Here is a 16,535-nt window from a genome sequence, read left to right as displayed (position 1 = left end):
AAAAAAAAAAAAGAGTATAAGGGTAAACAACTAAGTTCTCACTAGATACGAGGCCTACTCCACAAGAGGGAGTTCATGCCCACTGCTGTGGACCTGGTCAGAGGTCCATGGCTGGTGTCTTAGTTAGGGCTACTATTGCTGTGATGAAACATCATGACCAAAAAGCAACTTGGGGAGGAAAAAGTTTATTTCCCTCACAGTTCCATAAAACAGTTCATTATCCAAAGTTATGTGGGCAGGAACTCACGCAGGGCAGGAACCTGAAGGCAGGAGCTGATGCAGAGGCCATGGAGGAGCACTGCTTACTGCCTTGCTCAGCCTGCTTTCTTACAGAATCCAGGACCACCAGCTCAGGGGAGGGCCCATCCACAGTGCACTGGCCCTCCCTCACCCATTACTAATTAAGAAAATGCCTTACGGGTTTGTGCACAGCCAGATCTTATGGCTCCCTATTCTCTGATGACTCTAGCTTGTGTCAAGTTGACATAAAACTAGCCAGCACAGTTGGGAAGGTCACACGCCTTGTTTTGCTAGATGGATAGTTGTCAAGCTTTCTCTTAGACAGCTGTTTATATAGACATAGATAGAGCTGTTCTAAGACGCGGTCAGAAAAGCTTCATGAAGTGAACAGAGGTTGTTACTGCAGAGGCACGGACAGTCCGGGTGCTGAGAAGCTTTATGACGTGAACAGAGGTTGTTACTGCAGAGGCACGGACAGTCCGGGTGCTGAGACTTCAGGGTCACACTTTTTTTTTTTTTTTTAAATTAAAAAGATTCTTCTCTCGGCCAGGCAGTGGTGGCGCATGCCTTTGATCCCAGCTCTTGGGAGGCAGAGACAGGTGGATTTCTGAGTTCAAAAACCACCAGGCCGGCCTGGTTTACAGAATGAGTTCCAGGATAGCCAGGGCTACACAGAGAAACCCTGTCTCAAAAAAAAAAAAAAAAAAAAAAAAAAAAAAAAACCCAAAAAAACCCACCAAACTTCTCTCACACAGTAAGTACATCCTGACCACAGTTTCTCCTTCCACTCCTCTTCCACCTCCCTTCAGAAGGAGCAGTGGGGTGCTCAAGCACTGAGGGTGTGTCACCTGCCCCAAGGCTCAGCTATTAAGGAGCAGAGGAATGAGGGGGTGAGAGGAGGTGGAGGGGGCCTGTGGGCACTGTGTTCTGGGCATGCTGTGGCTACTGTACTCATGAAGTCACAGCAGCGGCAGTTGCCAGCAGACCCTGCACAGGACTGGGCACACTAATAACATTCAGTCACGGATGGAATGGGGCTCAGGAATCCTGTGCCTTCTCAATGGGAGAGGGAGTGTCACGGGCTTCAGTCACAGTCACTGCTGAGTTACCTCATCCACTCTCACGGGGGCAGCTATGGGTACACTCAGTGTGACATGGTTGCATTGTCTGTCTGTCCACACACATAAAGTAGAAAGCTTTTACTGAAGTGCCCGCAGGGATGGGAGAGGGGAAGGGGAAGGAGTGTGATTCTGCAAGGGGCATAGCAAAAATGACTTTTAGACATGTGAAAAAAAGCTTAGCACTCGAGGCTGCACCTGATGAACAAAACCCAACGACACATTCACTCAAGGTAACTAGGCACAGTCCTGGAGCCCTATGATGCCCACTGGACACGATGTAAGCAGGGACCGATCTGGAGAGAGACGCCACCGTGATTTGCCCGGCTGGGGGTCCTGACCCTGGAATCAGAAGCTTTTGTTAGAAGCTGGATCTGACCTTCAGCTAGGATGTGTCACACAGGTGATCAGCCTTGGGGAGCTAGGCTTAAGACCAGAGTTAGGAATTTAGAGTGTGAACCTTGTGTGATGACCCTCGGCATAATAAAATATCACTTTTCTTATACTAACTACATGTATCTACCTTCTTGCTTATGACAGATTTGAATAAATTATATAGATGTATGAAATTGTCAAATAGTGAGAAATTGTATTTTAATAAATCTTTTAAAAATCAAAGTAAAGTGAAAAAAATTATCCTCTTCACTCGCCTGAAAGGGTTTGTTTGAGAATTTTAACAAGGGAAGTACAAGCTCCATAAAGGGACAAGTAAGCATATTTGAGATGAAGGAGATGGTAGGTGAAATTAATGGCAGTTTATATGCTGGTGAAGAAACATTAGGACACGATGCCACAAGAGAAATTACATAAAATCAGCTGTGTGGTGGTGCACACACCTTTAATCCCAGCACTCGGGAGGCTGACGAAGGCGACTCAGGATCTCTAAGTTTGAGGCCAGCCTGGTCTACAGAGCAAGTTACAGGTCAGCCAAGGCTACACCAAGAAACCCTGCCTTAAAAAAAGGGAGAGAAACAGAGGTGGGGGGGGGGGCTGAGAGGGAGAAATTACATAAAATCAAAAGCAGAGCATAGACTAAAAATATATTGTACACCATTAGCTCGATGCTGTACAACTTTAAGCAATCATACACGTCACCTTGGAGTTACCAAAAGAAACAGAGGACAGTGGGAAATAAAAAGGTAAATCTACTGAACTCACATGTAAAAAAATCCAACAAAACCCAAGCATAGCAATAAAGAAACCATGGCAGAAATCATCATCAAACTGTCTCAGGTCAATTTGGAAAGAACAATCTGCAAAGCAGCTAAAGAAACGCATCCTAGCGAGGGTCAAGAGAACACATCCTACCGAGGGGCAAAGGTCAGAAGAACATATCCTAGTGAGGGCAAAGGTCAAGAGAGCATAGCTTAGAGGGACTAAGGTCAAAGGATATGTTCTACTGAGAGACAACAGACAGGATAACACATTCTAGTGAGGGACAAAGAAACATCAGGAGAACATGTTTTAGTGAAAGACTTTTAGTTAGGGTTTCATTGCTGTGAAGAGACACCATGACCAAGGCAACTCTTATAAAGGACAGCATTTAATTGAGGTCGCCTTACAGGTTCTGAGGTTCAGTCCATTATTATCAAGTGGGAGCATGGCAGAGTCTAGGCAGGCTTGGCGCAGGAGGAGCTGAAAGTTTTACATTTTGTTCCAAAGGCAAACAGAAGACTGGCTTGCAGACAACTAGGAGGAGGGTCTCAAACCACCCTCTCCTCCGCCACCCCCAGTGACACACTTCCTCTTACAAGGTCACACCTACTCTGACAAGGCCACTAACTCCCTGGCCCAAGTATATCAAAACCACCACAGAGACAGGAGAACAGCATTTTGTCAGAAGCAGTGTTAAACTAAAAACTAGAAATCATCTTTCAAGTCCCCAACTCAGGTAAGAATGAGACACAGAAGAAGCCAGCCTCACACTCCCCTCCCTCCCTTCTGCCTTTCCCGGATAGGAACTGAACTTGGGGCCTTGCTAATGTTAGGAACATGCTCTGTCTTTGAATTGTATTCCCAGTCCTCTTTTTAATTCTTTGAATTTTTTAGACAAAGTCTTACTAAGTTGCTGAGGCTAGCCATATACTCTTTTTATAACCCAAGTAGGTCTTTAACTTAAAATCCTTTCCTGAGTAATAAAACTATAGGCCTGAACTGCCAGACCCAGCTAAATTCAAATTTTACCTGGGCAAAAAAGATTTTCCAGAAACAAAACTGAGCCCAGCAATCCCATGTCTACATTGAATTGTTCCTGACACATAATTCACAGTAGCAGGAAGGCAGGAAGAAGGTGACTGCTTACCAGAGAATCAATGAACAATCTATGGTAAATATACAAATACATGGAACGGAATATTATTTATTAGTAAAATGTCACAAAGTATAAAGTATATGCTACAATGTAGATGAACCTAGAAAACAGTATGCTCAATAAAAGAAGCTAGATATACAAGGTCAGAACCTGTATGATTCCGTTTATCCACTGCTGCTGAGTAGGTAAACACAGAGAAAAGCCAATAGGTCTGTCTGTCTGTTTAGACAGATGGAAGTCAGAGGCTGGGGGTGGGTATGAGTGATTGATTGCTTAGTAGGCACAGGCTTTATTATGTAGTAAAAGAAATGTCTTAGAAATAGTTAGAAGTGATTGCACCATATTATGAATGAATGTAAGATGGTTTACTTTACAATGATTAATTTTATGACATGTGAGTTTCACCTGGGAATTAAAAACCAATGATGAATCATAAAACATAAAAATGAGAAATTAGATTTTATCAAAATTAAAAAAAGTTCATACATCAAGGAACAGTCACAAGAGGATGCAAGACAACACAAAACCTGGGAGAATGCATTTGTAATCACTTATGTGCTAAAGGACCGCAATTCAGAATACACAGAGAACTCCTGCCAATCTACGATATCAGCCAAAAGATACAAATAAAAATCACAGGAAATGAGTTGAAAACATATTCCTATGGTTGAGAGGCCCTCATTAATTCATATTTCAATTAAATTGTCACTGGGACTGTATTAAGATAGGTGGTACCTGGGTTAGGGATATAGCTCATGGTAGAACTTTATACTGGGTTCCATTCTCAGCTTAGTAGCAAATATGTGAATAACAACAACATAAACACTAAGGGGTGAAATTTAAGAGGTGTTGAGACCTCCAAGATAGAGAGCCTTGTAGAGGGATTTTAATCTAGCAACATGACTGCTCTGGCAAGGGACCACATCCAAAGACCTTCCAGGTCTGTGCAATCCAGGTGGAATCACACACCTTTAATCTCCTTGGCTAGAATTTAGACACACCTTTAAAAACACCTTTAATCCAATGAAGGTAAAATTGATTTGTAGAAGGAAGCAGACGTGTTTGAAAGTGTCTAACTGTGGGGCATAAAAAATGATGAGTCCGAGAAAGGTTGAAGGAATGAGTCAGAGATAGGAGAACAGACAGGAAAGAGAGGTGACTTAAGAGAGATGGGGATAGGAAGAGGAGACAGTTTTATTGGGGTAGTTTTACAGAGACAGGGTTGCAGGTGAAGACAGAACGAGCCAGAGAATAGGAGGGAGCCAGAACATTAGAACAGATTGTCAGAGTTAGTTAGGGCCAAGCAGAGCAACTCAGTGAGAAGCAGAGAAAAGTCAGTTTCAATCAGTTAGCTTGGAGAGGATTTTGGACCAGAACAGCCTACTGTGGGAGGTTCCTTCTGCAGGCAGCTGGGCTCAGGTTGGATGAGAAAAGTAGCTAACCACAAGCATGGGCGCAAACCACTGAGCAGTACTCCTCTGTGGTCTCTGCCCCAGCTTCTGTCTCCCATTTTTTGCTTTGGTTTTCCTCAATGAAAGACGTAACCTGTAAGCCAAATAAGCCCATCTTTGCCTCAGGTAGCTTTCTCCACTACTGTGCTTATTACCCCAACAGGAATGAAACCACAATAGGAACCCTGGCACTTGGTATGCAAGTTAAGTTGGTCTCAAACTCACAGAAATGCTCCTGCCTCAGCCCCTCCCAAGGTCTGCAGTTTCTTTCCTTTCTTGGTTGATTTTTTTTTTTTTTTTTTTTTGTGCCCTAGGTTCTCCATGGATTCCTAATGATAATCTTTCTCCCTTTGCCTACTGAGTGCTGGGGTTATCCTTAGTGCTTGGTTTCCTTTGATTATTTTATTCCTGTTTGTACCTAGGAATATGCTAGAACTGACTTGTAGCAACGGTAAATTTGTAGAATTTTGTGAGGTTGTTGTTAAATGCAATCAAAATTAAAATTTACATAAATGTATACCAAGGTCAATTCTATTAAAGACAAAGGAACATGTAGTTGAATGTTCATGAAATGTTACTTTACATTTCCTCTGTGTAAGTTCACAGGTGTTACTACACCTAGACAGTCTAAGTCCATGACAGGGTTTGCTGAAAACCTTTCTTCACAAGGCTTGGAGGTTATTTATAAAGGCAGCCTACGGCTCGTCCTATGCCACAGACATAAGCAAGCTCAGACAGCAGAGCTCCTCCTCTCCTCCTGCGACCATCAGTGTTGGCATCTGTCCACATTTTGTGTCCGCCTTAATCTCCGATGTTTCTCACTCTCATTTCAAAGTTTAGTGTAGAGACCCTCTTACCATTAAAGGTGCCTTATCAGAAGATACTATATGGACAAAGGAACAGGCTCTGAAGAAAACAAAGAAGCCAAGCATGACTTGATGCATATAGCACTCAGAGACTGTGACAGCATGCCCAAGACCTGCACAGGTCCCAGCCAGTGGGCCAACACCGAGTGGGCAAGGTGAACATGTGGTCTGTTCTTGACAAAAGCCTTTAGAACATTTTTAAAGAAAAGATTTATTTATTTTATGTATTTGAGTAGTACAACGTACAAGGTCATTCTTTTTACACACACCAGAAGATTGCATGACAGATCCCATGACAGATGGTTGTGAGCCACCATGTGGCTGGGAACTGAACTCAGGACCTCTGGAAGAGCAGTCAGCGCTCTTCAGTGCTGAGCCATCTCTCCAGCCCTCCCAAGAACATTTTCTTAGTTAGTGATTAATGTGGGAGGGCCCAGCCTATTGTGGGTGAGGCCACCTCTGGGCTGGTGGTCCTGGGTTCTATAGGAAAGCAGATTGAGAAAGCTATGAGGAACAGCACTTCTCCATGATGCCTGCATTTGTTCCTGCTTCCAGGTTCCTGTCCTAACTTCCTTTGATGATGAACAGCAATATGGAAGTGTAAGCCAAAACAGCAATATTAATACCAACTAAGACAAGCTACCATTTGTAACCAAGAAACTATCTGCAACGGATACAACTCACAAAAAATGGAATCTCACTAGTTATATCAACCACATCAGTGCAGCCCCGTGCCAGTAGTAGTTGGCCAACACAAAGCAAACTAACTCAAGGGTATTTTTGTGAACTGTTTGTTTCATTTTGATTTGTTTTGCTTTGATTGTTTTTGTCTCTCTGTTTTTTAACTTTTTTTTGGAGATAGACAGAAAACAAGGTTGAGTGAGTAGGGAGATCTAGGAGGAATTTGGGGAGGGGAAAACATGATCAAAATATAGTATATGATAAACTTTTCTCAAAAAAAATAAAAAATAAAAAAGGCTTAGCCTTTTTAAACAGAAACTTTAAAAATTTCAAATATTTAAAAATCATATGTCAGTGAGAAACATGTCAACAAATCAGCTAAAGTTGTTTTGCCAGTGGATATTCTCAGAGGCTGAGGTTCTGGGCTCGCCTCTTACACATCCTCGTGCTGGGCATTCAGTCTCCCTTCTGTTCTGCTTTGCCATCCACGCTAAGTTGTTTAGGAGTCTCAACATTCAGTGAAGTTTACAAGTTTGAAATCGTTTTGCAACCAGCTTATTTTCACACTGCTCAGTAAAGAACTGTAGGTGTTAAGAGGGCAGAGTCGAGCGCCATGCTTCTGGGCCTTCCGACCCAGCTACTCACCTCTTGTGAAAGCTGGCTTACTTGGTTCTTTTGATGTTCCAGATCTTTTAAAATTAATGAATTTTGTTTTTCTAACTGCAGGAGTCTTCTTGCCAAGTGGACACTAGGTAAATAAAGCGAAGAGCGCTTATGTACACCAAAGTATGAAGAGCACTTATGTACACCAAAGCAGAGTGTTACCTAACACGCAACACATTTTTATGCCAGAAAGTGGACTCATCCTTTCCTAGTAACACACACAATAACAGAGAGCAATGGCAATACAAAGCAAAAAACACCTGAAGAGCAAGACTTTACCAACGCTGACCTCTGAAAGTAACAACCCTGACATTTCCAGATGGTAAGTGTGATATACCTATTAGTTGACTATGGTTTTTAGCCCTTCCCATTGAAGCAGAATTACATTATGCTACTAGTTTGACAGAAAAAGAGATCCATTTATAACTTTCTCATTTTAACAGAAGTTTCCAAATTATAAATTACTTGAAGTTATTACCTGAAATTATTTTAATACTGTGTGCAAAATTATTTGAATTATTAAAATTATTTGAAATTACTTGAATATTACATGCAAAAGCTTACATTTTGGAAAGTGTTTATAGTAGTCAATATTATGAATTTTGTAATACAAAACATAGTCCAACAGGTTTCCTATTGCACATGGAGGTGAAAGAAGCGTGTAACATGCGGAGAATGACCACAGTACAGGCAGAGTCTGTACTAAAGGAACCCCCTTCCTTCCAGTGTTTTATGCCCCCATCCCCTGGCAGGGTCTTAAGTCTGTATCCTAGGCTGGCCTCAATCCCTGTTCCCTGTACGTTAACCCAAGTGTTAGGATAGCAGGCACATACCCACAGCCCATGCCTCTGCACTATAACTGCCCTTGGTTTGTTTGGTTGGTTATGGTTTTTCAAGACAGGGTTTCTCTGTGTAGCCTTTGCTCTCTAGGTAAACAATTCCAAGGACTCAAAGGAAACAATGTTTTTTGAAGAAGTAAGGTAATGCTGAGAAGTTATGCTGTTCTCAAGACCAACACTGTATTTTCATGTTCTATATTAGTTAGCCTATCAATTTAACCTATGAATGGAGAATTCACAGAATCCAAATGAACAGAACTACTCGCAATGTTGAGTTTTTTTATTAGATATATTTTTTACTTACATTTCAAATGTTATCCCCTTTCCTAGTTTCCCTACTGAAAATCCCCCTATCCTCTCCCCCCTCCCCCTGCTCCCCAACCCACCCACTCCTGCTTCCTGGCCCAAGCATTCCCCTATACTGGGGCATAGAACCTTCACAGGACCAAGGGCCTCTCCTCTCATTGATGACCGACTAGGCCATCCTCTGCTACATATGCACCTGGAGCAATGAGTCTCTCTGTGTGTGTTTTCTTTGATTGGTGGTTTAATCTCAGGGAGCTCTGGGGTAACTGGTTAGATCATATTGTTGTTCCTCCTAGGGGGCTGCAAACCCCTTCAGCTCCTTTGGGTACTTTCTTTAGGACTCTGTGGTCCGTCTAATGGATGATTCTGAGCATCCACTTCTGTATTTGTCAGGCACTGGCAGACAATAAAAAACAGGAGACAGCTCTATCAGGCTCCTGTCAGGAAGTTCTTGTTGGACTCTGCCATAGTGTCTGGGTTTGGTGGTTGTTACAGAGACAAAGCTCAGAGCAGAGACTGAAGGAATGGCCATCCAGAAACTGCCCCACCTGGGGATCCATCCCATAGACAACCACCAAACCCAGACACTATGGCAGAGTCCAACAAGAGGATTTTTTTTTTTTTTTAATTTTCACCAAATAAACAAACAGAACAAAATGAAGAATTCATGTAAGACTTTGCTAAATATCGTTTAACACATTTATATGTAAGGACTGTTCATCCAAAGTAAAACATACAAGTTTTCATAAATGTTTATAGAGTGATCTCAACAGAGTGCCTATATCTAATATTCTTTAATCTGGCATGGTATATGCCAAGCAGTTGACATTACAGATGACAATGAAGTAGTCTTCATTTATTGACAACAATTCTCTAAAAATTATGTACTAAAATATATAATAGTATGCAAATAGCACAATAAACACTGACTTAAAGTGTAGAGTTGTACAGTTCTCAGTATGACAGAACTTCAGACCATGTCTACCACACCCACGAACACTGGTCTTTTGTCCTTTTCCACTCTTTATTAAACACCTCTTAACCCTCCACTCCATTTTAGAGAACCTCTAAACAACTTCTTATAAAGGAATTTATAGTTTACAGGTTACAAAACCTCTCCCTTCAGGGGCAGGGAGGGGATCAGGTTTTCTTTGTTAGTTAATATAACACATGTATAGTTTGGGGTTTCTCCTTGTTTCCTTGCTGTCTTGGAACTTTCTTTGTTTACCAGGCTGGCCTTGAACGCAGAGACCCGCTGATCTCTGCCTCCTGAGTGCTATGACTAAAGGCATGTGCCACCACAAGTAGCTTTAGTCACTGTTTTTTTTTTTTCGAGACAGGGTTTCTCTGTGTAGCCCTGGCTGTCCTGGAACTCACTCTGTAGACCAGGCTGACCTCGAACTCAGAAATCTGCCTGCCTCTGCCTCCCAGGTGTAGTCACATATCTTAATGTTGCTTTTGGATTAAATCTGTTGGTTTTAACTATGTCTGTGAACTCCATATTTTACATTACTAGCTCCAATTTTGTCTGTTTAATTAAAAACCCTGATTATTATCAATCATATTTTTATCTTCTTCCTTACATACACACACATACATATATACACACATATACATATATACATATAGGGTGAGGTTTCTATATTTGTTACTCACAGAACATACCCTTTGGAATCTTTCTAAATAACAATTTATCAAGAATTGTATGCTGAAGGTATTGACAACATTTGTGTAATAATGCTTATAAAACAAAGAACACAGTCAAATTCATTTACAAAGAAGTATAGATGAGAGGACTTTTTATGCAAATAAAACTTTTGTTTTCTATTAAGGAATGAGAGATGCTAAATACAATGAAATCTAACAGTCACCTGTTTAACAGCATTCTGAGAGGACAGTGACTGGTGATAGGGAGTGAAGTGCATTACAGTGCTCACTTGGCTTGGGTAACTTGTGTTTAGCAAACTGCTCTTATCCATATATGGTGATGAAGTAAAAAGAAGTCAGATGATGTAAACACTGAAGCAAAGAACTGTATGCCAGTGTTTTAGTGTTAGCCCAGGGGTAGTGTCCTAATAAGAATGCGCCTGGTTTTAGTTCAGGCATCACGAGAGAGAAACCCCATTCAAGGCTGATGAAAGTTGTCAAAAGTTTGGGAATGAAATATTGGTGGATCCCACACCTCTTCAGATCGCTACAGACACCAGGCACATGTAGAGCATTTTCATATGCACAGGCAAACTCTTTTTGTTTTTGTTTTTCGAGACAGGGTTTCTCTGGCTGTCCTGGAATTCACTTTGTAGACCAGGCTGGCCTCGAACTCAGAAATCTGCCTGCCTCTGCCTCCCAAGTGCTGGGATTAAAGGCGTGCACCACCACGCCCAGCACAGGCAAAACTCTTATACACATAAAAGTAAAATAAAAGAATATAGGAAAGAATTAGAGAGATCCAACAGGCAGAAAACTACAAATTAAAACTGTTCTACACTATCTCCCACCCTCTGGATCAGCACAAAGGAAGAGTGATCCACTCTGAAAACAGTATCCCGTGTCACCGTGCAGTGCAGGAGCGCATATAGCACACAACCAGAAAGCTGGGTTTGCTATTTTCAAATAGTTGCTACTCAAACAAAAACATCACTTCAGATTTTCAAGTTTTATCATGTCAAAAAGTTAATCTCATTTTAATCTACTTCAATTACATAAGCCCTTTTGGCTTTCCACATTGTGTACCAGAAAGAGTTTTAAGAAGGTCTGCAATTATTTATGCTTGTAGGAGACCTCAAAGTGCAAGATACTTTACTGTCCCCTTACACATTTATCAGAAACTTTAGAATTCTACATCAAGTGAGAAACATAATCTGCTGCTATCACCTCACAGGAAATCAGCATCGCAGTGCCCAGAAATGGACTCAGATAAACCAAACCAAACCAAACCAACCAGCCAAACCCCAAATGCCCATGGTTCAGGTATTTTAAAGGCTTCATTAAAAATTTAAAACAGGGCTGGCGAGATGGCACAGCGGTTAAGAGCACTGACTGTTTTTTCAAAGGTCCTGGGTTCAAATCCCAGCAACCATATGGTGGCTCACAACCATCTGTAATGAGATCTGATGCCCTCTTCTGGTGTTTCTGAAGTCAGCTACAATGCACTTATGTATAATAATAAATAAATCTTTAAAAAAAATTTAAAACAAAAATATTTTAATTAAATTATTTCATTTGGTGCCTAGGAAGAAGTTTTGGAATCCTGATTTTTCTAACTGTGCAACTGACTTAAGAACACCTTAACTGATATAACCACTTAGCATTTACATTATGCCAAATGTCCTCATATTCTTTCTCTCTTTCTCTCTCTCTCCTCTCTTCTCTCTCTCTCTCTCTTGATTTGTCGAGACAGGGTTTCTCTGTGTAGCCCTGGCTGTCCTGGAACTCACTCTGTAGACCAGGCTGGCCTCAAACTCAGATATCCACCTGCCTCTGCCTCCCAAGTGCTGGGATTAAAGGCGTGCACCACCACTGTCCAGCTAGAATTTTTTCAATTTAATTCTTAAAATATTCTTTTGGCAGCAAGAGACAATTCTTTGTCCCTTTCATGGGCTTTATCACAAATTGACAGCAACATGGCACTAATAAACAGAAAGCCTAAAATGTTGGTAGCCACTGAAAATGACTCTGAAGCTCAGTTTTAAGGTTAGCATACACTGTGACAGGCTTCAGCATGTGTCAGGCATGTGTGCCCCTAGTCTTTGTTCTCATGTTCAGTTCTCCTGCTGAGCACCCCTTCCAGTGCTCTGGGTAATCCTTTGCATTCCAACTGCTGCCCTCAGTCCCCTAGGCAGTATATTTTGAAGAATATTCATAAATGAGAAATGTTCACAGTAGGATACTAAGGCAAAAACTAAACTACTAAAACTATATAATATCCAAAAAAAAAAATGCAAGGAAAATCATGTATTTGTATAAATTTCTGACTGGTTATTTTGAATAATGGGATTACCATCAATTTACCCAATTTTAAAAATAAAATAAGTACTTATAATCAGTTAAACAGTAACATTACATATTTAATATTAGCTGTTGAATATATAAAGTTTTAAATCAAAGTAATAATGCAATAGATATATAGCAGTTGAGAAGTAGGTTCTTTTGTATACACTTTGTAATACACTTCCTCATAGTGATGTATGATGACGACTTTGTAATACACTTCCTCATAGTGATGTATAATGACGACTTTGTTATGAAGCATTCCACTTACGACTGTGAGTCATTTCTATAACTCGCTTTAAATCTGCAGTGCTTTAATTTCAAATGCAAAAAACTAATAAGTACAGACTCTCTAAAGGCTACACCGCTCTTTCTTGTCTTAAGTAAATAAGTTTCAAGAGGGCACAAGGTAACTGCTTTCTGTACAAATAGCCCTTAAGAAACCAAGTGTTGATTTTGCAATCTTCAAAAGTGCATCAGATCCTAAAGTCAATTAGGCACTACTACTCAAACTGCATGTAGTAGGTACTCAATAAAACCTGACTAAGTGTAGGGATGCATACATGTCCTCTTGGATGTCTAGACTTACACTCTCTTCCCTCAGTTTAGATGACCTGAGAAGCACTTCCTCAAAATAGCCTTGGGCTCACCACGAGAAGAATGCCTGGCACCAGCTGGCACGGGTATTAATAGCACACCCATTAGGCACTTGTTCAGGGCACACAGATAGCTCAGTGATAGAATCTTCAGAAATATTTGGACAGTTAAGATCATTTGCACTATGAATCACTTGTGTCTCTTTAAATCTTTGGGCATCAAAGCAAAACAAAACAAAGCATCCCCAATAACAAACACCAACCAACCAACCCACCAACCCACCAACCAACCAACCCACCAACCAACCAACCCACCAACCAACCCACCCACCAACCAACCCACCAACCAACCCACCAACTAACCAACCTACCAACCAACTAACCCACCAACCAACCAACCCACCAACCAACCAACCCACCAACCAACCAACCCACCAACCAACCTACCAACCAACCAACCCACCAACCAACCAACCCACCAACCAACCAACCCCATAAAACAAACAACACACAACTAGCTTCTGGTTTCCTGAACTTCTTTAAAAAGTAAGCAACAATCACATTTAATTTCAAAGCTCAACATTGGAAAGGAAGCTTATAATAGCAAAAATATTTAATCATTCATAATTAATCATTCTAGTTGTAAACTGATACTTTCTAGTTATCTATTTATGATCTAGATTTTTTCAAATATTTAATCAATAAACAACATACATATTTTTTAAACTTCTTTTAAAATGCTACCCTGGGCTGGTGAGATGGCTCAGTGGGTAAGAGCACCCGATTGCTCTTCCAAAGGTCCGGAGTTCAAATCCCAGAAACCACATGGTGGCTAATAACCATCCGTAACAAGATCTGACGCCCTCTTCTGGAGTGTCTGAAGACAGCTACAGTGTGCTTACATATAATAAATAAATAAATAAATCTTTAAAATGCTACCCTATACTGTTTTAGATAGTCATAAAGATAAATTATCTCTTCATGTTATTGTATTGACCACTTCCAAACTATCTACAAAAGGACCCAGAGAGATGGCTCAGTGGTTAAGAGCATACATACACTGTTCTGCAAAGACCTAAGTTTTGTTCGCACCTCCCAGGATGTAATTCCAGCAGCACGAGAGTTGATGTCTCTTTCAGACTGATGTGTACATAGATGCACTCAGAGATCTGATACACTCTTTCCTACTCCACAGGCACCTGAGCTCACATTTGCAAAGACATATGCATAAATGCAAATGTACACACACATACATACATACACACACACAAAATAAAACCTTAGCAGGGTGGTGGTGGTGCACACCTTTAATCCCAGCATATGGGAGGCAGAGGCAGTCGGATCTCAAGTTCAAGGCCGGTGTGGTCTATTGTGCAGATTCAGAGAAACCCTGCCTGGAATAGACAAAAAGAAACAAAACAAGAACAACAACAAAAGTCTTTTTCTTTTTTTTTTTTAAAGATTTATTTATTTATTATATTTAAGTACACTGTAGCTGTCTTCAGACACTCCAGAAGACACATCTTGTTACGGATGGTTGCAAGCCACCATGAGGTTGCTGGGATTTGAACTCTGGACCTTCGGAAGAGCAGTCGGGTGCTCTTACCTACTGAGCCATCTCACCAGCCCAACAAAAGTCTTTTTAAAAAAATCACTGAAAATATCTATAAAAGTATCAAATCGTGGACTTTCTTTTTTTGTACATTTCTGAATTTCTAAATTAACCCCCATAAAATAATATCAGTTTTGAAACCTTGAGAATTCAGGTAAATAAAAAAATATTACTAAGTATACTATACTGATCTAGGAAGGTCAGAGAATAAGATGAGGTTGCTGACATGAAGAGCTTCTGCCTAGGTGAGAAAATTAGATGGGAAATGATGGCTGAAAAAAACCAAAACACTTTACTGTGCTGTAGAGAAGATAGATATTTACAAGTGGAGGTGAGTCCTAAACTGTCACATTGTGTGCAGAGGCAAGTGAGGATGCTAATGTGGGGCACATTGTGGAGTGTGTCAGAAACACTAGGAGTGGAGGTGGTAGCAAGCAGAGCAGTCAGAGCTGTTGTAAGGCCGGATGAATCTAGGGAGCAAGAGTCAGCAGCACTGATCAGTGCAGGTGCCTGCCGATGGACTGGAAATGCCAGGGAACCACACCGTGCTGAGGACATCCTCTGACCAGTTCTCTGACTCTGCATCGAGCCCTAGCCCAAAGTGCTCTTTTCTTTTTCTCCTTCTACTCCCCTTCCTCTCCTGTCACCTGCCTTTCACCCCTTCTCTTCTTTCCCCATTTCTTTTCCTTCTTTCTCTGTTGACCATAGGATGGTCTAGAATTCATTACCTAGCTTAGGTAGAACTCAGGAGTCAAGTTCTAAGGTCAGCCACCTGGTGGTGGGGAGCTAGTGTGCACCATCACTTGGGGCTAGCCTCTGTGATTTATTTTTTATATTAATTAGTAATTTCAGAGGATCTTGAAACACCTGGGAGACAAGGCTTAGCAAGTCTGTAGGAGAATCCCCAGATTAGACGAACCGAGGTGGGTAACGCACCCTAAATGTGGGTGGCACCATTCATCCCACTCTGCTTCCTTCCTGCCCATCTATATGAGCAGCTACCTCATGCTCCTGCTGCTATGACCCCTTGAGGAACTGTCCCCAAAGTGTGAGCCAAACACTCCTTCCTTCCTCACGGCACTCTTTCTTAAGTGTTTGGTCACAGCAATAAGACAAGGAACCAACACTTCTGGACAGTTTTAACTGCAATGTATATGCTGTCTCCATATTTCTAAGTATGTATTATATACAATAATATATGTTAAGATACATATCAAGAAATATAGGCACATAAATAATAAACAAGGGATATAGAAATTGAAGGCAGTTCAATTAGTTCTAGCCTGAAAATTATTGCTACAAAGCATTTGTACTTATCTGAAATTAATGTGAAAATAAAATGGCTTTAAAAGTTATTGCATCTAATACCATGAAAATTCTAATGTACACATCTACTAACCATTAAATTCACTTAAATATAGATGAACTTCACGGTTATTACCATGTCCTACTTTGTGAGCACTTTAATATTTATGAATATTAAGAACAAGTAACTTTACCATTCAACTCAGCACATTATCAGAATGTACTATATAATTACACTTAGCTTGAGTAGATAAGATAAATCCATATCGATCTTACCTTTGCTTTAGTCGTCTTTTAGCTGTTGTGGGAACATTAGCACCATAGCCATAGGAATACAGAATTCTTTCAGCCTCATCTTCATTTTCAACTGAAGAGTAGTAAAAGGTATGATGTGAAATAACTCTTTTCCTTAAAAAGCATAGCAGAAGTCAACATAAAAGATACAATAATGAATTAAGAATTCCAAGACTGGGCTGGTGAGATGGCTCAGTGGGTAAGAGCACCCGACTGCTCTTCCAAAGGTCCGGAGTTCAAATCCCAGCAACCACATGGTGGCT

At 40.9% G+C, this 16,535-nt stretch overlaps 1 protein-coding gene across 2 annotated transcripts in view; it reads right to left on the bottom strand.

The window, feature by feature from the left end:
* The window catches only part of Pibf1 (progesterone immunomodulatory binding factor 1), a 173,234-nt gene that overhangs the window by 51,963 nt on the left and 104,736 nt on the right, over positions 1-16,535 (bottom strand). For both annotated transcript variants that reach the window (XM_021202903.2, XM_029541980.1), the window contains exons 13-14: positions 16,255-16,345; positions 7,313-7,415 (exon numbers count right to left, since the gene is read on the bottom strand). In XM_021202903.2, the coding sequence (XP_021058562.1) occupies positions 7,313-7,415; positions 16,255-16,345 (194 nt within the window). The remainder of the gene's footprint in view (positions 1-7,312; positions 7,416-16,254; positions 16,346-16,535) is intronic.

Source organism: Mus pahari, chromosome 8, assembly GCF_900095145.1.
Source record: "Mus pahari chromosome 8, PAHARI_EIJ_v1.1, whole genome shotgun sequence".
Classification (NCBI taxonomy): Eukaryota; Metazoa; Chordata; class Mammalia; order Rodentia; family Muridae; genus Mus; species Mus pahari.
This window is presented reverse-complemented; position numbering and strand designations above follow the sequence as displayed.